The 18,362-nt window shown below is 50.9% G+C and overlaps 1 protein-coding gene across 3 annotated transcripts in view; it reads left to right on the forward strand.

Moving 5' to 3' along the window:
• SGSM3 (small G protein signaling modulator 3) overlaps positions 1-18,362 on the forward strand; it is a 31,765-nt gene that overhangs the window by 11,833 nt on the left and 1,570 nt on the right. For all 3 annotated transcript variants that reach the window (XM_042793264.1, XM_042793263.1, XM_042793265.1), the window contains 18 exons: positions 1,132-1,198; positions 2,629-2,837; positions 2,989-3,096; positions 4,073-4,216; positions 4,597-4,792; positions 5,018-5,163; positions 6,105-6,332; positions 7,286-7,340; positions 11,858-11,985; positions 12,284-12,439; positions 12,991-13,045; positions 13,480-13,529; positions 14,778-14,930; positions 15,030-15,100; positions 15,440-15,488; positions 15,875-15,960; positions 16,330-16,452; positions 18,185-18,245. In XM_042793264.1, the coding sequence (XP_042649198.1) occupies positions 1,132-1,198; positions 2,629-2,837; positions 2,989-3,096; positions 4,073-4,216; positions 4,597-4,792; positions 5,018-5,163; positions 6,105-6,332; positions 7,286-7,340; positions 11,858-11,985; positions 12,284-12,439; positions 12,991-13,045; positions 13,480-13,529; positions 14,778-14,930; positions 15,030-15,100; positions 15,440-15,488; positions 15,875-15,960; positions 16,330-16,452; positions 18,185-18,245 (2,085 nt within the window). The remainder of the gene's footprint in view (positions 1-1,131; positions 1,199-2,628; positions 2,838-2,988; positions 3,097-4,072; positions 4,217-4,596; positions 4,793-5,017; positions 5,164-6,104; positions 6,333-7,285; positions 7,341-11,857; positions 11,986-12,283; positions 12,440-12,990; positions 13,046-13,479; positions 13,530-14,777; positions 14,931-15,029; positions 15,101-15,439; positions 15,489-15,874; positions 15,961-16,329; positions 16,453-18,184; positions 18,246-18,362) is intronic.

Here is an 18,362-nt window from a genome sequence, read left to right on the forward strand (position 1 = left end):
CAGGGAGAAGGAGGGAGAGGTGCACTTTTCCTCCAGTGGTTCAGTTTTGGGTGCTTGTTTGATACTTCATGTGTTTTGCGGCTGCATCCTGGGTCTTGCAAGAGGATCTTGCAGAGCACAAAGAAACTTGTATGAATTATTGCCCTGGTGTTTTGCAACTATTGCTCCACTGTAAAAATGTTGACACCCTCAGGGAGTCTCTGTCATCATCAAGCTCCTCTGGATGGCTTGTTCAGGGCAGGAAATGCTAGCCTCAAGACTTGTCACCAGGTGGGCAGAGCAGGAAGGAAGGAAGCAGCCATGGAATTTTGTAACTCACCCGCAGTGTTTGCTGAAGGCAGTTGAGCCCAGTGAAGCAGTTTAAAGGTTATTGTGGAGCTACGTGAGAATCATGCTTCTTGGGTGCTGCCTGGGGGCAATGCTTGTGAGAGACCCCACTGGAGGGGCAGGCGGGCTTGCAGGAAAGGGGGGGTATCTGTAGATCTTCACTCCTTAAAAAAGTCTGGTTGTAACGTCCAGTGTGTATCATCCAATGCCAACCACAAGCATAGATGAGGAAAGTTGAGATTTGGGTCATGTACCTTAATTTCCTTTGTCTTATAATTTGGGTTTGCTTCACAGGGCAAATTCCAGTTTTGCCTGCTGTCTTTCAGAGAAAATCTGAAAAGTAACAGGCAGGGTGTGGAGCAACACAGGGAACTCAGTTCGCAGTGTGTGTGCAGAGGTAACAGAGAACTGCTTTGTATTAGAGATGCAGACAGTAAAGACCACTTTAGCTGGTGTGTGTGGGTTCCTCAGTCCATGAGGAGGGCTGTGTGCCCCTCCAGGTGGGAAGTTCTGATCTTGATAAGATCAAGTCCCTGCTGGAAAAAGGATTGCTGGGAAAATCTGTGCAGGTGTGAAGGCAAGGCTTTACAACTTCCATAGAAACGTCAAAATGGGAATGACGTGCAACACCTCCCCAGCTGGGAATTGTTGCAAGAGGCCTTAAAAATAAAAGGGCAGGGAGTCCAATTGCTCTGAGAGCACACTGCGGACAGTGGTGGGATGGGGCAACATTCACATGTCTCTGTTCAGTTGTTCAGTGCTAAACTGGTTAAAGTGTCTGCTCTCTTTCCTCATGTCTTCCAGAAAGAAGAATCCATTGAGCAGCCAGAGTTCCACTACGATGAATTCGGTTTCCGAGTTGATAAGGAAGGTAAAGGCAGTCCCATCTCTCCCCCTCCCATCATGTCCTGCATCCAGCCCTTCCCATGCTTCTGAGTACGGCAGGGTGATTTTGCAACCACTCTGTGCTAGGTCTCATCTACCCACCTGTCATCATCTTTTCAGCATCCTACATTGTAATCAAGTGCATTAGACATGCTGGCCCTAGGGGAATCTGGAGCATAGACTATGCAGCAGAGTCACTTCCATCCCCTTATGCTTGTGCCGTGGGTAAGAGAGGGAGAAGTTGAGAGGAGGTTACCATTTCCACTGGCAGCTGCATGCTGGGAAAGGGCAACTTTCCCAGTTCACAGTGGGGTCTCTGTCATGTTCAGCAGCACTGTAAGCACTGATAGCAGGCGCAGTGACACATGCTGTCTGTTAAAAAACTCGTGACCAAGGTGAGTGGCAGAAGTATGTGTTCTACCCATGCCAGCAGCTTGGCAAAGTGTAGGACAAATCGTAGTGGCAAAACCCACATCGTAGTTTTTCTGCGAGATATAGAGGCAAGCAACAAAATAGAAGGAGGTGTGGAGAGCTATTGCAGCTGGGCATTGAACTGCAACAGCTGGCTGCCTTTGCAAAGAGGAAGAGAAAGGAGTGGGGGATGTAGGAACTGGTTTATGCACTCTGAGAGGATGTTTCCAGGGCTCTGGCTGTGCAGTGCAAGGGCAGAAGTTATTTGCGTGTGTGCCCTGAGGCACCTTGAGTCATAGAGGATCCTCTTTGAAGCAGTGACCGGGAGATGAGGACAGAACACAGCAATTTTCTTCAGCCAGAACATTTGATATACTTGTGCATTATAAAATTAGCAGAAAGATCTGGACTGCATTGTTGGGATGTGTTATATGATGAAGGACAGAGTGCCTTACATCAGGCCTGTACTTGTGCTAAAGTATCTATTTTAGAAAGCCAGCCTCAGATTAAGGTGCTCTCTCATTCTGAATTTGGAAGTGTCCTTATTAAAGCTTTTTTGGTGATTAAATATCCCCAGAGTTAATGCACCTCATTAGTTGCATGAGCATACAGTTTCTGCTTTCCACCTCGGAGGCTTGCTATGCTTTTGTCATCCTGATTTACAGATCCTTACAAAACCCAGCAGGATGACTGCTGCCAGGGTCCTGTTTAATTCCAGCCACATTCTGCTCTAAATCATGAGTAAGTAGAGACTAGAAGCCTGCTGACAGCTTCTTAGTTCTCAAGGCACCAGTGCCTTTTGCTTATGAGCGTAAAATTTGCTGCATGGAGAAGACAGTTAGAAACCAAGGTCTGCCCTTCCATGCTCTGGCTGGAAGACATGAATGTTTTTAACACGCTTTCTTCAGATGGCCTTCCTACTCCTCACCCAGCCCTATGTTTGTTCCCTTTCGTGTTCCCTCTCTCACTTGTCTCCATCTCATTCTCCTCCCTTTGCTGAGGCAGATGGTGCTGAGCCAAACTGCAGCAAGCTTCTGGGGGTCCCGCTGACAGAGGAGCCACAGCAGAGGCTCAAGTGGCAGGCTCACCTGGAATTCACACACAACCATGACGTGGGCGACCTCACCTGGGACAAAATTGAGGTCACCCTACCACATTCAGACAAGCTGCGCTCCCTGGTGCTAGCCGGCATCCCGCACAGCATGAGACCACAGGTGAGAGTGCTGTTGTTCTGGGCAGGCTCTCTTGCCTGGAGTAAGGGAGAGTGGAGCAAGACTACTTTCTTTTGGTTGAGAGGGTGCCGGATTATGGCTTTCTGTGTCTATTTTAGTGATTCTTGATATCTCTGTTCACCCTCTCCCCCAGCTGTGGATGCGCCTGTCAGGGGCCCTGCAAAAGAAGAGGAATTCGGAAATGTCGTATCGGGATATTGTGAAAAACAGCTCTAATGATGAAACCATTGCTGCCAAACAGGTGGGATTTACTGCCTAGTGCTGACTGGGCACAGGGGAGTGGGGAAAAGGGCAAGATTTGCTGCGTGAGGAGGAAGGGGTGTCTGCCTAACACCTGCAGCAGGGACAGTTGAGAGGACATGTGTGGTTGAATCCCGCTAGAGTTTAATCCTGTTGGGCATATTTCTCCTTTGTTTTGTTGGAATAGCAACTGTGCAGCTCCCCTCCTTCCTAGGACAGCAGGAAAGGGGTTGTGGACCCATGCTGCTTGCAGGCTAGGAAACAGTGCTGCAGGTACATCTCAGCAAACACCCTGATATTCATTGAGGGAAGTGAGGGGGTGAAAGGCTGACAGATGCACCTCTGTTGGGGTAGTGTCAGCTGCTTCCAGAGACTGTCTTTGTTCCTGCAAATACGAAGTCTGTGAACACCAACAAGACTGCTAGAGGGTGTTTTCCCTCCTCCTCTGACCTCTCATTTTGTGGGAGGAGGCAAAGGCGACAGCAAAAAAAAATGTCTCTGCACTGTTCACTTCTCACTAAGAAGCTGTGTTCAAAATGGTTGGAAGGAGGAACAGCACTGCCCCAGGGAGATCTCTGGGCTGTTCACCTCCAAGTCCCCTGTCACAGATGCAGTCAAGTTGTTGGTTTCTTTCTGGGATGTCTTTGTTGGGAGGCCTTGCTTGAAATCCAAGGAGATGAAATTCCCAACCAGCATGCCTGCTATCCTCAGTGGTGATGCTAGGGACTGAGTTTAGTATTTCTTGGGAGACACCAAGTCACCATCTGCGCTGGCATTTTTCCACCTGTCAGTGAAGGCTGTTAAACTGACCCCAGGTGCTTGGGCAGGACCATCTTCTTTGGTGCCTATGGACTTATGCATGAATGTGGGGAAGCAGAGTTCCCTGAGGCAGGAGGCCCTGGGGAAATGCAGAGAGCAGAAGGCAGTTGTCCAGATGCTGTTAGCTGACCCTGTCCTTGCTTATGGCTGTCTCACAGATTGAAAAGGACTTGCTCCGCACGATGCCCAGCAACGCCTGCTTCTCCAACATGAACAGTATTGGGGTGCCACGGCTACGCAGGATACTACGGGGACTTGCCTGGCTCTACCCAGATATTGGATATTGCCAGGGCACCGGCATGGTAACCTGCTTTCAGAGTGTCTTTACGATAGGGATCATTTTGTCTGTGGTGGCTATGCTGGGGCAAGTGACCTGAGGCAGTGCTGCCAGACACTGGCCTCCAGATGTGCTGAAGGGGAATGCCTTCCACACTGAGCATTTTTCCTAGGGAAGGGAGAGCAGACTATACCGCTTGTCCAAAGATGTGGAATAATTCAGTCCTCCTATTGGGAAGGGACAGGCATTACACTGGGGAGAAATCACTTCATTAGGAGATTGCAGGAGAGCTGCAGTGGAGGAAGGAATGTTAGTCACCTAGACACTGGTCCATCTCTCCATGGAGAAAGGGAAAGAGTTCTGCTCCTCTTAGGACGTCAAGTTCTTCTTTCTCCAAAATCCTAGGTGGCTGCCTCTCTGCTGCTCTTCTTAGAGGAGGAGGATGCCTTCTGGATGATGTGTGCTATCATCGAGGAACTGGTTCCTGCCTCCTACTTCAGCACGACCCTGATGGGTGTGCAGACTGACCAGCGTGTCCTGCGACAGCTCATCGTGCAGTACTTGCCTCGCCTGGACAAGCTGCTCCAGGAGCACGACATTGGTAAAAGTGTGCCCTAGAAACCATAGCTTTTCTTGCCAGCGTGACACGCAGACAAAAATTATTGCTGTTGTTTCACCAAGGGGAGAGCAGCAGAGCTAGGAGCAAACCTCCTGGCCCTGGAGGCAGTGCATGGTCATCTTCAAGATGGGAGGCCTTAGGAGAGTCCATCTTCACTGCTTGGCTGACTTCCCTTGTCATGTTTCTTTTCTGTATCTTTACTCACAGAGCTCTCCTTGATCACCTTGCACTGGTTCCTCACCTCTTTTGCTAGTGTTGTCCACATCAAGCTGCTGCTACGAATTTGGGACCTCTTCTTCTACCAGGGCTCTCTGGTGCTGTTCCAGCTCACTTTGGGAATGCTCAGTATGAAGGTAATTCCCACCTCTGCTTCTTCCTTTACAGTAGTTTGGTGTTTAATTCTGAGCTTTAGGGGCAAGAAGTTTTTGTATCTACTTTCTGAGTGTGTTTTGGGAATGTGCTCGGGAAGAGAATTTCCTGCCTTCTTCAGAACTGGGGGCTGGGAATAACTTCCAAGGCACTTCACAGGATTCAGGAATTGCTGTTTCCCTCATTTTTTCTCTCCTAATTAGACTCCATCAGCTGCCCTCCTCTATTCAGTCTAGATCCCACCCTGAGGGTACATCTTACCTAAATCAAGATACTTCTTGATTTTGCACCATCTCTGAGCAGAGATATAAAGCTGAGGTTGTGGTCATGTGGGAAGCTTCTGATGGCACTGTTGAGTGCTCCAAGAGATTAGCATTGTCCTGACTACTTTTCACTTGGCTGACTTACATTTAGCTGGCTGACGTTTTCCTTTTTATGCAAAAAATAATTTTGTGGTTCAGCTTGCTATGTGAAGGGCAAGGGTGAGCCTGCTGGGAGTAAGGGGAACGTGGAGCATAGTTTGACACAGTAGGCACTCTATAGTCTGTGAGACTGAGCAGCTTCCATTCCCTTGTCCCCAGCAAGATCCCTGCTGTACCCAGCCCTGGCCATAGGTGCAGAATAGCTTGTTTTGTTTTTCCTTGCTGATTTGACTTCAGTTCAGTGACGGATGTTGTGATTCAAAAACATGCCAGCTAGAATTTTGAGGGCAGATCTCAGTGCAGTAGAGCAGTAAAAGATGCTGTTCCCCTCCCATAGGTAGCTTGGACTATTCCTACTGATTTTTTTTTATGGAATTATCTAGTTGTACCTGCATTGTTTCTGGCCCAGGCTGTACACTGAAAGCAAAATTGCATCTAGCAGCCCCAAGAGCATAGCTGTCGTGCTCACTGTTCTGTGTGGCAAAATGACTGCATCGTTGCAGGAGGATGAGCTAATCCAGTCTGAGAACTCTGCGTCAATCTTCAACACGCTCTCGGACATCCCAAGTCAGATTGCAGATGCAGACGTGTTGCTGCGGGAGGCCATGCGTGTGGCTGGCTCGCTGACAGATGTGGCGGTGGAGACCCAGCGTCGCAAACACTTGGCCTACCTCATTGCTGACCAAGGGCAGCTGCTCAACTCCAGCACCACTGTCAACAGTTTATCCAAAGTGAGTGCACAGAGTCCCATCTGCCTCTGCTGCTCCGTTTTTACCATTCCCTTATGTGGTCCCTCCCAATTGCTCTTTGTGAGCAAGAGGTCCTCCTGTCTGCGGGGATTTGGGCTCCAGGATGACTGTGTCATCCAGTGAAGAAAAGGTATTGGGAAGTGAGGGGGAGGTCTGCACTTATGAAATACTGCCAGATCTGTCCTGGTTGATAAATCCCAGGTGAAAGGGATATTGACATTGACTGTAATTATCATTAATGAGAGTTATGATGGAAAGTGATGCATTTTATTAATGGAAACTGAAAGAAACAACATATGCTTTTGGTGGAATTTGCGTGGAACATGCAGCGTAGGAACTGGAGTTAATCCATTAGTAAGAAACTGATACACTAAAATAACTCTGGAAGGTAGAGTCAGAAAACAGCAGCAGCCTTTGAGACACTGAATAAAAAATGCACCTGTGTTTAATCTTGGACTGCAGTCTGCAGTTGCAGATGTAATAGCTCCTGTTTGTCCAGCCTGCGTGGAAGAGATATTTTTGATGCTCATCTGTGTGCTAATCACAAGACACTCCTGAAATTCTAAAATGTAATAGGCATTCACTTAGAAACGTATACGTAATTACATGTAGAACTGCTTTTGGCAATGAGTAGAATTAGAACTAGAATTATTCACTCGAACCGTGGTTGATTCTTGAACTTCAGTTATGCTTTCGTAATAATTGAGCTATAAATAACCTGTTGCACATGGAGCAGATCAAGCAGTAGAGCTGATTCATTGCCTTAGAACTAGAGCAACTGCTGTCTAAAATTGCCAGTTCACTTGCCTGCCCCTTCCAGTGGTAGCTGTCAGGACCCCTTGCCCAGAGCTGACCTGTGTGGAGAATTGCTTTATTTTATTCCTGAAATCTGTCCTAATGCGTGCACTTTGTTCTCTCTCTTCCCTCTCCCTCAGATTGTGCGGCGCAGGACTCAGCGCAGGAAATCTGGCATCACCTCTCTGCTTTTTGGTAAGGACAATCCTGTGCCTTTCGTGTGGTGCTGGTGGATGTAGCAGCCTAGGAGGGAGGGGAAGTGAGCAAAGCAGGGAAACACTGGGACAGAGGAAGAGGAGAGAGGGGAACCAGAACTGAAGGATGAGAGGGAAGAAGTGCAGTTTTCTACTTGCTTGCTTTGGTCTGAGCTCAGAAAGTAAATTTTAGGTTAGATGGTTAGTCCTGAAGTGCTGACTAACCGTGGGCTGTAGCTCAGGCCAGCTGTAATGTCCTTGCAATGACCAACAGATCAGACACGTTCTCTGGCAGACCATATGCAGTTCAGGGGCTAAATGGTGTACTCTCCTGATCTTACTCTGCTCAGTTCAGGAACATCTCTGAAGACCTGAGACAGGGTAGTAGGGTCCAGCGTGTCACTCATTAAAATTTATAAATGCAAACAACTCTGGTGTTCCCCCTCACTTTGAGAGTTCGATGTTGTGAACACTTTTGAGTCTTAATTTTCTTCAGAAAAAGTTCATAATATGTTCTGCATGGGTTTAACAGTAACTTGCTTCTGTAACTCCATAATAGCCCTTTCTATTGTAAGCCTCACTGTCATCACCTTCCTTGCAACTGGTTAGCTTTCTTGAAATTGCCACATCTCACCACAGAAATTGTTTTTCCGGAGGAAGATAACATACTGAATTTACAGGGTTCAAGTAGTGTTCCTGTTGTGGTTGAAATGGCATGAATAAATTTAAAACTGGGTTTTACTGGTCTTTTCAGAGAAGAGTTTTTCTGATGTTCTCCAGGAAGCTGATATATTGACACAGGCTTGCTACAAGCACATACATCATTACGTATAAAAGTTACGGTAGACGACCAGTGAATCTGTAAAGTCAAGCATGCAGAAGTGAAGAGATGTGGTAAAGTTGCTTGTGCAACCTAAACTCAGACCTCCTGTATGTAATGTCATACAGTCAGTACAGACTGAACCAGCAGGGAATTTGGCTGCCAAATGCATCTTCCTTGTGTCTCAGTCTCCTTGACCAAGTTTGAGTAGCTTTATGAAAGCAATAGCAAGTTATACCCACACACAAAGATAAAATTTGTAAGTTCGTGATTCAAAATATACCAATAGTAGAACAGAGATGATTGATAGTGTTTTCTCATTTTAGTGCGGTTTCTGTAGTCACTGTCATGGTTTTTACCTAATATTCTTAGTAATTAAAACATTGGTTAAAATAGAGAAGTTATCATCCTGCAGCAGACCACCAGAGTGGACAACATCAGCCCAAGCAAGGGGAAGGAAAGCTTGGATGTGATAAATTCACCTTATACTGGGAACTGTCAGACAGCCTTAACTGTAAGGTCTGCTGCCTGTGATAATTACTGTGTAGAGCTGGTACATAGACCTTGTCTGGGTGGGAGGGAGAATCATAGAACGGTTTGGGTTGGAAAAGACCTTAAAGACCATCTAGTCCCAACCCCCCTGCCCCGGGCAGGGCCCCCTTCCCCCAGCCCAGGGGGCTCCCAGCCCCGTCCAACCTGGCCTTGAACCCTTCCAGGGAGGGGGCAGCCACAGCTGCTCTGGGCAATCTGTGCCGGTGCCTCACTACTCTCACAGTAAAGCAGCTCTTCCTTATATCTAACCTAAATCTGCCCTCTTTCAGTTTAAAACCATTACCCCTTGTTCTATCACTACACTCTCTGATAAAGAGTCTTTCCCCATGTTCCCTGTAGCCCCCTTTAAGCACTGGAAGGCCTCTCTCAGGTCTCTCCGGAGCCGTCTCTTCTCCAGGCTGAACAACTCCAGCTCTCTCAGCCTGTCATCATAGGGGAGGTTCTCCAGCCCTCCAGTCATCTTCATGGCCCTCCTCTGGACTCGCTCCAACAGGTCCATGTCTTTCTTACCCTGGGGGCCCGAGAGCTGGACACAGCACTGCAGGTGGGGTCTCACGAGAGCAGAGAGAGAGAATCACTTCTCTCGACCTGCTGGTCACACTTCTCTTGGTGCAGCCCAGGATATAGTTGGCTTTCTGGGCTGCGAGCACACGTTTCTGGCTCGTACTCGGTTTTCCATCCACTAATACCCCCAAGTCCTCCTCCACAGGTCTGCTCTCAATCCACTCTTTACCCAGCTTGTATCCATGCTTGGAATTATCCTGGCCCATGTGCAGGACCTTGCACTTGGCCTTGTTGAACTTCATGAGGTTTGCGTGGGCCCAACTCTCAAGCCTGTCAAGGTCCCTCTGGATGGCAGCGCTGCCCTCCAGCACGTCAACTGCACCACACAGCTTGGTGCTGTCAAGAACTTACCCAGAACTTAATTCTTCTTCCTTAGAGTGAATGCAGATTTAGTAGTGACTTGGACAGAAGTTGTAGAATCGCAGGAGCGCTGTTTGGAAGGGCCCCCTAGATGTCTGTATTCCAACCACTCCTGCTCAAAGCCAGACTCTTGCTCATGCCAGATCAGGTCAGCCAGGGCTTTCTCCAGCTGAGATTCAAGGAGTTGGACCAGATTTCTAATGAAGGAATAGAGATAAGAAACAGCCAAAGCTAGTTTGGCAGAGAAGAAGATGTGCGTGTTGCCCTTTTCCTGTTGGATGGGCATCACAACAAGGAAATTCCACAAGTTCGCTAGTCCTCCTCGGCAGAACTGTGCAGCTAGTCAGCCTTTCTAGGCTCAAAATAGAGCCTACGCACACGTGGCCGATCTGGCACTGGTTTCCTGTTTTGGAAACGTACGTGCAGACACGTTGGGCGCAGTGAGGTGACTCTGGTGGAAACCCCAGCTGCTTTCCTCTGCATCGTGTATATTCTAAGGTGAGAGGGTGTGGAACTTGCTTCCCATATCTCCTGCTTGTGTTTGGGCAGGACTGATCCGAGTACAGAGGGAGGAGCACGGTGTTTTGGCCAGAAGGGACTGAATGATGACAGAAAGAATCAGTGATCTGTGTAAATGAGGGCAGCCCACAGGGCTACTGTGGCTGTGGTTGAGTAGTTCCTTCTTTAGTCACATTCTGTTTTAGCAACATGAATTTTCTGGGAATCCCCGCCGTCTGTGTGATCACCTATCTATTTACAATCTCTGTACCTCTGAATCTGTAGTGAGACTTCTTACGTGCTCTGTTTCCCACCCCTGGCCACTGAGGAGGAGGTTTTGTTAATTTTCATTGCCTGGACTGGTAGTAAGTATGCCCTACAATTTTTCTAGTCCAGAAGCAAAGTTCAGTTTTCTCTTAAGCTCTGTGCGTCTGATTCACTAATCATTTAATTTAGCAAATAAAAAGCAATTATAAAAATAATTTTAAATCAAATTTTTGCTTCTATGTTCTTAAAGTTTTGGTCTTTTTAATTAGGATCACTATGATTAAAAGATACTGTTAATCACTTTTCAATAAGCAGAAGTTTCCTGTGTATGGGCCACGCTTTATTCATATTGGTTTCTATAATGCTGTTAGAAGATAAGCAGAGTACTAATTTGCTAGCCAGTGGTTTACTTGGGTCTTTCATAAAAGCTGTGTTTGTATAAAAACTGGAGTTCAGTGAAAAACATATTGTTTTAAATGTTGATTTTGTTAGTCAAGCTACCACATCTTCAGTGAAAAACATATTGTTTTAAATGTTGATTTTGTTAGTCAAGCTACCACATCTTCAGTGTACTAGAAAGAGAGCCAAAATAGATGTATGAAACTACACTTTGAATTTAAAACAAACTGATCTTTTTTTTTTTAGAAAAAGAAGGAAACAGTTCATTGTTCCCAAACATCATATACCCAATTTTTAAGGCATTCAGATACATTAATTATCTAAGGAATCCATCCCACTTAGGTATCTTTCTGCATAAATTAATAGAGTTAGGCTGGCAGAACTCCTGTGGGAATTAGTAACAGTTGAAAGATGCTTTGGTAAGTTTTACTTTGTACTTATGATCATTTCTATACACCCAAAAACCTTTGAAATGTGGCTCTTAGGGAGGTCGAGTTCTTAAGTAGGTGGCAGCTTTTATTTTGTGGCTCTGACTTCTAGACTGACATGGAAAAGTGGTCTGTCTTGGTTTTTTAAGTCTTTCTCAAGACTCGGTGAAGAATATGCTCTCAGCCTGTGAGGTGTGCAAAAATCAGAAGTAGTTCAACCAAAAGCCGTTTCCCTTTCAAGAGAATTTCAGTTGAAGAGAATTTTTGAAAGTTCCCTAGTTTTGTGTCCCACCATTCATCTGTCTATACACTGCATAAATACTTCTCTAAAGTAGTACGCAGTACCTTGGTATATTAAATTGTCCAGACAGATCAAAGATGAGATATTTCAGTTCCGTATGTGCTTTGAAATACCAGCTCCTTAAAATCTGAGACGGTCAAATTGGTGTCGGTTATTTACATTATTGAATAGATTGGCAGTAAGTACCTGCCTTAGTGTAGGCACTTCTAATGTCAGGCTTTTTTGATTTCTGTAGAATCAATGGTTTCTAACGTTAACAAAAAAAAAATGAATACCTCATACTTCTTTTCCTTTCCTCGCCTTCCCTCTGGCTGCGTGGGCTCCCCCAGGGGATGATGACCTGGAGGCACTGAAAGCCAAGAACATCAAGCAGACGGAGCTGGTGGCCGACCTGCGTGAGGCCATTCTCCAGGTGGCACGGCACTTCCAGTGCGTGGATCCCAAGAACTGCAGCATTGTGAGTGGGAACAGCTGGATCCACACTGCTGTGCGCTCCAGGCATGAGTTTTGAGTGTCTGCCACGGGACAGGGCTCTCCAAATGCTCCTGGAGTGCGGGCTCGAGGAGGAACGTGCCAGGTGTAATGGGTGGAGGATGAGGGTTGCGCCACCGATCCCTGGGGGAGTGGGGCTGTGCTGGGAGGTTGTCTGCCTGTCGCCTGCCTGGGGAACCAGGGGCATGCAAGCGTTGGCAGGTCAGCCGGGAGCCATCTCTTGCTTTTCATTCCTCTTTGCTCTTCATCCACATGCACGCTAGGATCTGACTCCAGACTACAGCATGGAGAGCCACCAGCGGGACCACGAGAGCTATGTGGCCTGTTCCCGCAACCGCCGCCGCCGAGCCAAGGCACTCCTGGACTTTGAGCGCCATGATGACGACGAGCTGGGCTTCCGCAAGAATGACATCATTACGGTGCGTCAGCCTGTGAGACGGGGACCGGGGCAGGACCACGCAGACCCAACTTGTTTGGGACGCTGCACTGCCTCTTCTTCAGGGGCAGAAAGGAGGAGATCAGCTCACAGCCCAGTCAGGGGTCCAAGGGAAGCAGCTGGTGTTTCTGGGGGCCACCCGGGGATGAGGCAATACGTTCCTGTGAGCGTTGTCTTGTGGGTCATTCCCCAGGCAACCACCAAGTCCCTTCCCTGGCTGCCATACAGATGAGCAGAAGATTGGTTTGGTCCAACCTGGGTCCCGGTTTAACACTGCACACTAAGCTGTGCTGAGACTGTAAAAGCGTCCATTTGCACAATAGCTGTGGGTGTCCCATATGAGATCAGGGAGAACAGGGGTAACGTAGTGTTTGCAGTAGCTTTTTGCTCTTGAAGGCTGTGGGCCGCTTGAGAAGAGTACACTGGCAAAACAGTTGAGAAGAAAACACTCATTGTGCACGCACAGCTGGGTGGCTGTAGCCCTCCTGGCCCTGCGCCCTCTTCAACCAGTGTTTCCCACTCCCTGTTTTTCAGATCATTTCCCAGAAGGATGAGCACTGTTGGGTGGGAGAGCTGAATGGACTGAGAGGTAAGAGCAGGATGGGTTGCACTGGGGGGAGTGGTGCTGGATGCAGAGCCTACAGCAACTGCTCCAGCACATTTGCAGCAAAGGCTCTGCCAGTTACCGGGCCATCTGTCAGGGACGAGAAATGCTAAAGCAGGGTATGAGAGCAGTGGTTGCAGCTACCTGGTTACTTCTTACAAACATCAAGTTTAGGCTCCATCCTCTTGCCACAGCATGGTTGAGTGCATGTCACCTCTGCTGCTTGGGAGCAGTGTCCTGTAATCAGCTTCCCCTTGCCGTTGCCTTAATTCTTTTGATTTTGAGGCTGCTTGCTTCCTTCTTTGGGTTAGACCCTATGAACTCTGATTTATTCTCAGCTTCTGCTGGGCTCTGGTCTTGTCCGTGTAGGGGTTTCTCAGTGTCGTTGTCGGGCTTACCTGTTTGTCCACTCTTTGTAGGTTGGTTTCCTGCAAAATTTGTGGAGATCTTGGATGAGCGGAGTAAAGAGGTAATTTTAAAAAAAACACAACAACAAAAAAACTCCCAACATTAAAAAAAAAAAAAAAAAAAAAAAGAGTCCTACCATAACTGAAAAAATAGAGTTGAAAAGAGCCAGATATTTCTCTCCTTGAATCTGTTTGCTCGCTCTGGCTGTTGAGCACCCAGTGATGTGATCAGGCATCAAATGAGGGACCCAGAGGGCTGCAGGGGGTCACTGAGCGTGGTGCCTGGGCTTGCCGTGACCCTGGAGATGAACTTCAGGAAAGCTGAGAAAGCAACAGGCCAGGTACGCAGGAGGATCCTCTGGGCAGAGTATTCTGCCTGTGATCTCCTTTGAGGCTGCTCATGCTTCGTGGTCACCGCAGCGGGTTCTCCCCGTGCAGCTGTGCCCGACGGGGCGCTCTGTCTCTGTTCCTCTCGCAGCCGGCGTTGGTGAGGTGCCACCTGTCTAGAGCAGATACCTCAGTACGGCCCCAAGGCTGGGGTGAGGGAGGGGAGGCAAACCTCAGCAGCTGCTGGCCCCGAGGCAGTTTGCAGGGGAAGTGGAGAAGGCCCTGTTCTCCCTCTCCTCCTCAGCATTTCCAGAGCAAGGAAGGAAGGGCTCAAAGGCTGACCTGAAACCCTCAGGAGAAGCCCCAAGAGCTGACATCTCACTTGCTTCCTCACCCCCTTCTTAGGGCTGGTTCATTAGATGCAGATCACCTCTCTGTGTATAAACAGGCCCTGCACTGCTGAGCACTTCTCCCAACTGTGGAAACAGAGAGGATCCCACTCATCCGAATTTTGGAATATCCCTCGTGCTAACAGCGTGTCAGGGTGATACCTCGAAGTGGTGTACCAGCTGACCTGGGAATTCTTGTCTATCCCCCATTTGTCTTGACTTTTAGCAGCTTATGGAGTCCCAGAGGATCCTCAGTTCAGTCCCTCTCCTCACCTTAGCTCAGTCAGCATCACACCAAACCGCAACGGTTCCCGCGTGCTGAACACTGCCAGGGTGGTGCTGGGGTCCCCTGTGCGTTCTCAGGGGCACCAACCTCGGCGCAGAGGTCCGGGTGTCCCAGCAAATCCCCGGGGAGTAGCACTGAGCGTGGCGCCTTGCGCAAGAGCCAGCAAGAGCATAACGAGTTAAGGGAGGGAGAGAGGGGCTGGTGGAGACCTGGGAGTGGAAGAGGCCTGGGCAGAGTGGGTGAGCGGACCACCGCCACGTTCTGCCCCCTCACGGGTATGCTGAGAGGTGGCTCTTGGTGTTCCCCAGTACTCCATCGCTGGAGATGACTCGGTCACAGAAGGGGTGACGGACTTGGTGCGGGGGACGCTGTGTCCGGCCTTGAAGTCCATATTTGAACACGGATTGAAGAAGCCATCTCTGCTGGGGGGGCCCTGCCATCCCTGGCTCTTCATTGAAGAGGTGAGATGTCTCGGTTGCCCTCGTGGGGCTGTGTTGCCAGAGAGCTGGGGTGAGGGGGCTGCAGGGCGGGGGGTACCGACTGTCCCTCTGCCCTACTAGGCTGCAAGCCGGGAAGTGGAGCGGGACTTTGACTCCGTCTATTCTCGCCTTGTGCTCTGCAAGACGTACAGGTAAGGCCGCTTTATTCACACCAGGCGGCTGCGTCTGTGCCCTGCTCCTGCCTGCTCATCAAACTGCCGCTGCTCTCCAGCTTGGGAGAGAGTCCTGGTCTGCCCCATCCTCCTGTGGGTGTGGGTGTGCCTGTGCTGACTTGGGGCTGGCAGTGGCTCTTGTCCCCTTCCCCAGGCTCCTCTCTTTGCTTCTGGGGCTGTATCTTGCTCTCTCACGGCTGCAGGATCACGCGGGGGCTCAGCAGTAGCAAGAGAGCTGTTGGGGTACGGAGCAGGAAAGGCCTGCGTGTGCCCAGGGTGGCTCCGGAGCTAGCCAGCTCTCTGCTGTGATCTTTGCAGGCTTGATGAAGACGGCAAAGTCCTGACGCCAGAGGAGCTGCTTTACCGGGTGAGTGCTGCCCCCAGCCCAGCCCAGCTCCTGCTGTGGGGAAGTTTCCCATGGGGGCCACGGGAGGGTGATGCCCATCTCTAGGGAGATGCTCGAGAGTCTCCCTGACCTTCCCTGATGGGAAGAAGTAGAGACACCAGATGCCTGGGGAAAGGCAGAAAGTGAAGCCATCAGGAAGTCTGGGCCCCTCTGATGCTAGCAGGTGGCACTGGGTGAGGGTGGGGAGCACTGGGTGAGGGTGGGGAGCACTGGGTGAGGGTGGGGAGCACTGGGTGAGGGTGGGGAGCCCCGGGGTGGGCAGCATTTGGCTGTGTTGCTGCAGTGGGGGCCCAGCCCAGGCGGAGGCTAAGCTGAGGAGATGGTAACCACGTCTTCCCTCCCCGCAGGCAGTTCAGGCTGTGAACATGACGCATGATGCTGCACATGCACAGATGGATGTGAAGCTTCGTTCCCTCATCTGTGTTGGACTCAAGTGAGTCATCTGGCCCTGATACCCTCGGCACTGTGGGTGCGAGGAGCTTGGGAGGGGGCAGAGCGGGCTCAAGGGCAGCAGTAGTTCCAATCTACCTTAGGCCACAGGGGTTTTTTAACCCCTCTCACTGCAGCCACTGAGTGGGACCTGGTCCTTCCTTGTTCATCGTGCTGGCCTGGCTCCTGGCTGGAAGAAGTAGCTCTTGTTGCATGGAGCGGCTCACACAAGTTTCCTGGGTTATCCTGTTCCCACTGGGGACAGGGCTGTGGGTTGGGGTCAAGGCTTGGGCTGAAAATAGACTATCCCAAAGGGATGAGTCTTCTTTCCGTGGCTTCAGCCAAGTAACATGCCTCCACCCCATCGCTGCAGCGAGCAGGTGCTGCATTTGTGGCTGGAGGTGCTGTGCTCAAGCCTGCAGACCGTGGAGAAGTGGTTCCATCCCTGGTCATTCCTGCGAAGTCCCGGCTGGGTGCAGATCAAATGTGAGCTGAGGTGAGTCTCTCCCCACGGGCCTCGCCAAGGTCTGGAATGGATTCCCACCTCCTCTGCAGGAGGTGGCCCTCACAGTGGCTGGCTTTGGGCCCTCTCCAGTGGGTAGCAGCGTGGGCTGCCCCCCAATCCCCACTGCAGAGATTTCCTCCTGTGTGCTGAGGCAGCAGCGACTGTCTGGACAGTTTAACGCGGTGCACTGTGCCTGCTTGGCTCCTGGGGAGCTGTCGTGACAAGCAGGCAGCCTCTGCCTGCCAGCAACCTCCTGCTGTGCCCTGCACCTACTCTGACGGAGAATCTGCCTTTTCCATCCCCCTGCTCTCCAAGTCCTCGGCCAGTCACCACGAGTCCAGGCAGGGAATGTGCTAGGGAGACACTCTGACTGTCACGGGCCGGGAAGGAGTCCGTCACTGTCTGCCCTCCTGGTTAAGTGAGGGAGCGATGTCAGGGGCTGAAGGCGGCTTTAGTGCCCGAGCTCACACGAAGCACACCGCTGGGAGCCCAGGGCACACCCCCACGCTGCGTGCCCCCGGCCCTCCCGCGCTCTGCCGAGCCCACACCCACTCCCAGGGAGCCGCAGAGCGGACTCCCCGCCCGCACCGCCGCTCCAGCCCCGTTGCCGCCGCGCTCCTGCGGGGAACCGGCTTCTGTCCGCGCCGCCCGGTTGCCTCTGGCCCCTGTGGGAGCACCCGTAGCCAGGCGCGGGCCTGCGTGCGCGCACCTCGGGGTGCCCTGTTCTCCTTGTGCTCTGCTGAATGGGGGGAAGGGACTCCCCTCCGCCCCTGCGCTGCCGTGTCCTGTGGCTGCTTTCTCGCAGCGTGGGGGCAGTGCTGGTTCAGCACAGCCAAAGGCCCAAGTGGGACTGGTTCAGAGCTGGGCCCAGGCTGGTTTGGAGCAGGAGCAGAGGCTTATGCCGTGTCTCTCCCAGCCAGCTTCCTGCGGAGGGCCCCAGCTCCCTCACTGCTGCAGGAGCAAGAGGAGACCCCCCCCCCCCAGGAGTTTCCCCTGAGCCTTGAAGGGCTGACGAGCTCGCTGCCAGGAGGCCCGAGCTGTGCATCCCTGTGCCCGCAGCCCCTGCTTAGACCCGGGTCCAGCGAGGTGACTCAACCTGCCGTTCCCCTGCAGCACTTGTGTGCAGGGGTCAGGATGCTCCTCTTACTCCAGGGAGAGAGAAGGGGGTGCAGAAACTCTGAGGGGCTACTGGCAGGGGTCTGCTTTCTGGAGAGGAACCTGCAGCCCGCCGCCTCCAGCTGCGCGCAGTCCCGGGCCCCGTGTGCCCGTGGTCCAGCAGAGCCCGGGGCTGCCCCCGCCTCCCTGCGCTGCTGTGCCAGGCTCTGGAGGGGTTGTACTAGAGTCCTGTCTTTGAGCTTCTCTTTCCAGCCTGGGCCTGGCAGGATATGAAGCCCAAAGAGGAGAGGGGGAAACAGGGGATGGAGGGATGGATGGGTGGATGGATGGATGGGTGGGTGGATGGATGGATGGGTGGGTGGATGGATGGATGGGTGGATGGATGGATGGGTGGATGGATGGATGGGTGGATGGATGGATGGATGGATGGATGGTGCTGCCCTTTCAACAGCAACAAGCAAGGAATTTCATCCTCATAAGCTTAGTGGCAAACCAGGACAAGCTGAGGAGTGGGTGGAATTGTGTGCCTTGGGGTAGCAGTTGTGGGTGGGCACAGGCTGGGTGTATGACCTGGGGGTGTGTGTTACATCGCTCTCTTCCATCACAGAGTCCTCTGCAAATTTGCCTTCAGCCTCTCTCAGGACTGGGAGCTGCCAATAAAGAGGGAGGTGAGTAGGTGTCATCTCTCATTCTCTCCCTCAGCCAGCTGCTTTTCCTTACCTCCTCCCTCTCCCAGCTTTGTGTTCCAGCCCATCCTCTTCCTCCTCCTGAGCCGGTGCCGGAGG

This window comes from Tyto alba, unplaced genomic scaffold (assembly GCF_018691265.1).
Source record: "Tyto alba isolate M040663 unplaced genomic scaffold, T.alba_DEE_v4.0 Super-Scaffold_2, whole genome shotgun sequence".
In the NCBI taxonomy this organism is placed as follows: Eukaryota; Metazoa; Chordata; class Aves; order Strigiformes; family Tytonidae; genus Tyto; species Tyto alba.